Here is a 6625-nt window from a genome sequence, read left to right as displayed (position 1 = left end):
AAAAAAAAAAAAAAAAAGCTTTCCGATGCCAGAGGCGCCTGGGTGGCGCAGTCGGTTAAGCGTCCGACTTCAGCCAGGTCACGAGCTCGCGGTCCGTGAGTTCGAGCCCCGCGTCGGGCTCTGGGCTGATGGCTCGGAGCCTGGAGCCTGTTTCCGATTCTGTGTCTCCCTCTCCCTCTGCCCCTCCCCCGTTCATGCTCTGTCTCTCTCTGTCCCAAAAATAAATAAACGTTGATAATGGGCCCTTCAGCACCCTTTATTAGAGGATTTACTAAAAAGGATTCACAATTTGAGTCCTTCCTCTGTCCATTTGAGGTATAAATCTATCTCTTACAACTCAGTAGTGTCTTTCCTAAGGATTTGAAACTTAATCATCACAAAAGATAGGGCCTCTGTCTCCCAGTCTCTGTGTAGCCCACACAGCTGGCCTAATGGCATTTACACTAACACACTCTTGGTAATTCTTCATTTCCCTGACTCTACTCAAGCCCCTCCATTCCCCCTCTCTGTGCCCTTATTCTCCCTTTAAAACACTCAGCCACCTCTGTACAAATCCAAGTTAAGTTCATTTCACGCTGGACCCAATTTCCCATTTCAATAGTATATTACTGATTAAAATCTGTCCTTACCACCTTAACCAGTATCCAGCGTTGTTTATCTTTGATAAAATTAAGTAAATTGCTTAGATTTTCATATCTCCTAAGCAGCTCAGTCACAATTTGATTCCGGGAATTAAAATTCATGCACCACCCTTTTAAGAAGGCTTATTGAACATCTATATAAGCTTAGAATGTAAGAAGGAAAGCCAGTGTCAGAGTTCTGTGAGGGTAAATAATCGTGGGCAGGGGAAGACCCTAAGAGCTTCATAACTTGTCATTTAACAATACTGTTTTCCTACATCTTTTATGTTCGTAGACACCATAGAACTGGGTACTTTAGGACAGAACAACTGCTTTGAACCAGTGGGTAGTAAAGATGTGGATTTATTCCACACATTAAAAGACATGATAAAAATTCTCTCTCCATATAGCAGCCAGGATGATCTCAGACTTGACTCACAACTAACGGGTATCTTCCATGCTAAACATCAGCAGTACTAACAGAGATCTGGGGCCTTCATCTTTACTCTTGTGTTTTCTTTCTCAAGTTGTTCAGAGGTCAGACAAGGTGCTATGTATGGCAAGTGGTGGTGACCTCGCAAATACACAACCAGGATCAAGACCCAGATGTGACGGGGAAAAAAAAGATAAAAATCATCAAAACAGAAATTAATTCACTGGCTTTAAATTAGCACGCTTTTCAAAAAAATAAAGTTTCAAAACACTTCCCATACTTAAATCTGTCCTTTCCTTTGTGATGCTTCCCCTGTTCTTATGCTTACAAAGTCCTTTTCCCACAAATTTTAGTTATTTTTCCTTACACTTGTTTTATGGTTACATTTATAAAACTATATACATTTAAAAAGTGAGAAAGCACTTTTTTGTCTTGTTAGAAATTAATCAGTGTACCTTATGCAATCATTTTGGGGATAATTCTTTCTTACCCCCTTAATTGTTAATACCACTTTCATCATAAGCTAAATTCATATTTCCATGTGATATTTTATGCATTGCATTTTCTTGAGCATCCTGCGTCATTGGCCATCAAGTCTTGTGTTGGTACAAGTACCAAAGGGATAAACAAATCAGGCAGAAAATATGATTCATGGTCCTCTTGTTTTGCCTTTTGAAACAGCAGGCCTCTTACCATGCCCAAAGTTCCCTGCACACTATGTACTATCTCTGTGGCTTAATTTAGTGAATTTAATTCATCCCACTTCCTTTTCACACTGGCTCACCCCAAGTATAGAAGAAAGTAGGGAGTGGTGTGGAGGGAGGCCAGCAAATGACAGACCAAGTATACACTTTGATAAAGGAGAAAATCCAAAACAAAGCACTTAGTTATCTTGAGTGAAAACAAAAAAAAATCCCCAAAGGTTACACTGCACCGCTCCATCTCTATGACATTTTTGAAACAATAAAATTTTTAAATGAAGAACAGATTACTGCTTCCCAAGGAATTGAGTGGAGGCGGGGGTGGGCAACAGAGAGATGTTTGGCTATAAAAAAACAACAATGGGGATCTTCGTGCTGATGGAAATGTTTTCAACATCTCTAGTGGTGGACAGACAAACCTAAGCATGTGATAAAATTGTATAGATCCAGATACACAAATAAGTACAAGTAAAACTGAGGAAATCCGAATATGATTGATGGATTGTTTTCATGTGACTATCCTTATTATGATATCCTACGATATTGTTGCAAAATGTTACCATAGATGAAAACTGTGTAAAGCGTAAGGAATCTCTGTATCTTTTTTTACTGCTATATGCAAATCTGCAATTATCTCAATAAAAATTTGGGTCAAAAAGAAGCAAAGGTGTTTCCCAAATTGTTTGTTTTTTGCAACTAACTGGAAACCCACCTTGTTTGCAACATAATTGGAAACTATCTAAAGCACTGCTTGTAACTTTCTGTTGTAATGGAGATACTATAGATCTGCACTATCCAAAACAGCGGCCACTAATACATGTGACTACTAGCGCTTGAAATATGGCTAATGTAACTAAGCACTGAATTTTAAGTTGTATTATTTCGATTAAATTTACATTTAAATAGCCACTCATGGCTATCATACCAGGCAGTGCAGAAATGAGATTTGGTTTCATAGTCCCCTTTTCCTCTGTTGTAAATAAGAAATAAGAGGGGCGCCTGGGTGGCTCAGTCGGTTGAGCGTCCGACTTCCACTCAGGTCACGATCTCACGGATTGTGAGTTCGAGCCCCGCATCGGGCTCTGTGCTGACAGCTCAGAGCCTGGAGCCTGCTTCAGATTCTGTGTCTCCCTCTCTCTCTGCTGCTCCCCCGCTCACTCCCTCTCTCTCTCAAAAATTAATAAACATTAAAAAAAATAATAAAAAATAAAATGGGGAAAATAAGATGCACCCTGACAAGTTATTTTGAATGCAAGAAAGGGCTTCAAACCCCTCCTTCCACCTGTACACTGCAGAACCTGCATACAAGTAACCTGATGACCCTGCAAGTGTCGAGGGAGGTAACCCTGTAACGATTTAGTGACTGTTCCCCACTCTAATGTGAAAACCAACCAAGGACAAACCGGTAGATTTGCTTTCGCATACTTAGGGAAGAAAACAACACACACTTGATCTCCTAGCTTATTCCGCAACTATAGTTCCAAACACTTCAAGAGATTTTTTTTCCTCACCCGGAAAAACAAACAAAAGAGTCCCTACAAATGCCCTATTTGTTGAATTACACAAGTCAATGGTTGAATAGTTGAGAGGCTACAAAGAAAAACCCTTGGAGAACCAGGGATACAGGCTCAGTTTAGACTCAGTGAGGGACATGGCCAAATAGAATGATTCTCTCCGCTGCCAGGCGGGCAGCTACCTAACCAGCCTCTGCCACCCACCGGCCCTTCCCATTCTCTACCACCCCTGGGAGGTTCCCGGGAAGCCACGCCCTAAGGGGGAGGTGCGTCCCGCCCGCGCGCCCCTAGCGCCCTCTAACCTTGCGCAGGCGCGCCGAACTTTGTGCATAAACTCCAGAGGCACCGAGCGCCGCGAACGCCTTCTTGAAGGTCCGCTCCCCTCGCAAGTCCTTGGTGCACCCCACGCGCAACCATGTCGTCACACACCCGCGTGGCTCTGGTCACCGGGGCCAACAAGGGCATCGGCTTCGCCATCGTGCGCGACCTGTGCCGGCAGTTTTCGGGGGACGTGGTGCTCACGGCGCGGGACGAGGCGCGGGGACAGGCGGCAGTGCAGCGGCTCCAGGCCGAAGGACTGAGCCCCCGCTTCCACCTGCTGGACATTGACGACCTGCAGAGCATCCGCGCCATGCGCGACTTCCTGCGCAAGGAGTACGGGGGCCTGGACGTGCTGGTCAACAACGCGGGCATCGCCTTCAAGAGTAAGGGGGTGGGGGCACGCAGGGGAGGTGGACACCACGGAGCGCCTCCAGCCAGGGTGGGCTGCATCTGTTGGGGAAATCGCTGCGGTGGGGCTCTCAGCGCCTTTGGCGTCCAAAATGGCTCCGTTAGGGCTGAAGGAGGGATGGGGGAGAGGGGTGGGGCTGGAGCCAAGTCCCAGGGGGAATCACAGCGCTTTTTCATCCAGAGTGACGTTTGTGTTTCCTGAGACTCCTCGGATTCTTTCCAGGTTGTCACAGGGTTTCTCTGGGATTGGATTTTAGGGCAGTTGGGTGGATTTTTAATGCATTTTGAAATAAACAAGAAAATGGCACAAATTGGTGAACACAGATCCTGTGTGTGCCCCCTTCACCCACCCTCCCCAAGATGGTGCCATCTTACAACATTCTACAACCTTGTCAAATGAGGACATTGTTATTGGCACAATACTATGAACTAGAGGCCAGTTTTACAAAAAATTCACCACATTTCACATGCACTTTTCCTTCATATGCCGTTCTGTGGAATTTTTACCACATGGCTGCTATTAACGCTAATCTCTTTCTCCCTGAAAGCTAATGATCCGACACCGTTTCATATTCAAGCAGAAGTGACGATGAAAACAAACTTCTTTGGTACCCGAGACGTGTGCACAGAACTGCTGCCTCTAATGAAACCCCAAGGTAGGTGTGACAAGGGACACAGGCAGTGGTGTTTCTGGAATGATCTTGCCACTGCCTCTATGACTTCATCTACGGGCCCTGCTCCCTCTCCCTGCTCAGCCACACGGGCCTCCCTGCTGTATCCCCACCTGGACAGGTGCCCTTCCCCTCAGGACTCTGTACACACGTGTCCAGCACTCAGCAGTGCCCTCTGTCCCACTGGCCTTTCACAACTGGCTGCTTCTTCTCCTTTATATCTTCATTCCAAACTCCCCTCCCAGAGGCCTTTTTCTGGCTCTGTGTCCTCACAGGTGCACTTCCCTGGGGATTTCTTCCTGGACCCTTCCTTCTCCCTCTCCCCCCCTCTGAGTGATCTTATTCAGGCTAGTGGACTCTTCCCTATCCAAACTTGTTAGGGTCCCCTAAACTCTGTCACCTGCCTAGAACATTCCCAGAGCCCCAGACACACATAGTTCTCCTCCTGCCTCTCTTTCTCCTCAGGACGCCCTGCCCAGGCCAGGTGCAGATCCCTCCCCATCGCCTCCAGAAGGCCTGCACACTTACATGTGCCACAGATGGCCACAGGCCAGTGGTATATCTCCAGGCAGATGAGGCAGCTCTACTGTCCCTCAGGCCTGCTGTCACCTGGAGAGGCCCCCACACCACTGCCTCTGCCCAGGCCTGCTCAGGCTGCCTATATGCACATTTTTTTCAATAAGCATATGTACAGTACTATAAATATATTTTCTTTTATTTACGATTTTCTTAACCTGTTCTCTACCTTACTTTATTGTAAAAATACATCATGTATGTTAATCGACTATGTCATGGATACACCTTCAGTCAAAATCAAACTATCAGTAAACTTTTGGGGAAATCAAAAGTTAATGTAGATTTTTCTACTGCATGGGGATTCAGCAATTCCTAATCCCTGGGTTGTCAAGGTTCAACTGTATTTGGATCAGGAAGCACAAAACCAGAAGTGGTTAGCAATGCTCCATCGACAGGTGCTCAGGGAAGGACTATTATACAGAAAAACCCAGAATTGAAGGAAGAAAATTATCGATTGAATGTAACTTCAAGCTTAGTTGGTTGTTTGTGATCGGTCGTCCTTAGGTTTCAGTTTTGTAAGTCTGAGGCATTTACAGGCATTGATTTTGGTTTGCTACATATGCCACCAGGGTATTAGAGCCACTGCAAAGTAATGGCCTCCTTGTTTAATTAATTTAGCAGTATAGAAATTAGCTGACAGGTAAATCCAGTTTTTCATCAGGCTTGTCATTTTCCATCAGTATTACATCCTGAGCAGACGGTTACTCAGTCTTCCGGTACATTTGCTCATCACTCTCCATAGCATCATATGATTCGTTTATAAATGGTAGTTGAATATTACTAAGAAGTCCAATGTGACACCACGTCACAGTGCAGTAGCAAATCTAACAGAAAAATAAGAATCAAGAGATGCTGGCACATTGCTAGAGTCCCACTTGGTCACTCACAGTTGGTTCAGTCCATATCACATGAGCAAATCTGCCACAGAGATGTCACTCAGGTTCTCAGGCCTACATTCATCCTTGTGAGCATGTTCTTATAGGAGCCATTTCCAATTTCCTGTGGAGCATCTGCTCGGCGCCCTCCCCACCAGAGCATTTCTCAGGCATCATTGGAGACATTATGGGTATAACAAGTTTAGGACCGTCCTGTCCTTGACTCATGCAGACAGTCTTCATTAATGCTCACAGCAAACTCATGATACTTCAGTGGAAATTTTCTAGTACCAAATCTTAGCGAAACTGGAATTCATCTTTCTTTGTCCTTCTCCATAACATTTTGTGTTGTAATTTAGGCAGATTGGTCGATGTGTGAGCATAGTCAGCCTCAGATCGCTTAAAAACTGCAGCCCAGGACTGCAGCAGAAGTTCAGGAGTGAAACCATCACAGAGGAGGAGCTGGTGGGGCTCATGAACAAGTTCGTGGAAGACACAAAGAACAG

General features: G+C 45.1%; 1 protein-coding gene and 1 long non-coding RNA gene across 2 annotated transcripts in view; both read left to right on the top strand.

Annotated features, from left to right (window-relative positions):
• The window catches only part of LOC121026602 (uncharacterized), a 3162-nt gene extending 1830 nt beyond the window's left edge, over positions 1–1332 (top strand). Inside the window, exon 2 of the long non-coding RNA XR_005788396.1 lies at positions 1148–1332. This is a non-coding gene — a long non-coding RNA (uncharacterized LOC121026602). The remainder of the gene's footprint in view (positions 1–1147) is intronic.
• Positions 1333–3563: 2231 nt separating this feature from the next.
• Positions 3564–5392, top strand: LOC121026601 (carbonyl reductase [NADPH] 1-like). The gene is made up of 2 exons (XM_040469404.1): positions 3564–3972; positions 4546–5392. The coding sequence occupies exons 1-2, from the start codon at positions 3684–3686 to the stop codon at positions 5046–5048; spliced, it is 792 nt and encodes a 263-aa protein (XP_040325338.1). The 5' UTR covers positions 3564–3683; the 3' UTR covers positions 5049–5392.
• The last annotated feature ends 1233 nt before the right edge of the window (positions 5393–6625 follow it).

This window comes from Herpailurus yagouaroundi, unplaced genomic scaffold, assembly GCF_014898765.1.
Source record: "Herpailurus yagouaroundi ecotype Mexico unplaced genomic scaffold, PumYag 146423, whole genome shotgun sequence".
Taxonomy (NCBI): Eukaryota; Metazoa; Chordata; class Mammalia; order Carnivora; family Felidae; genus Herpailurus; species Herpailurus yagouaroundi.
The sequence above is the reverse complement of the archived record's forward strand: the minus strand, read 5'-3'. Positions and strand labels throughout refer to the sequence as shown.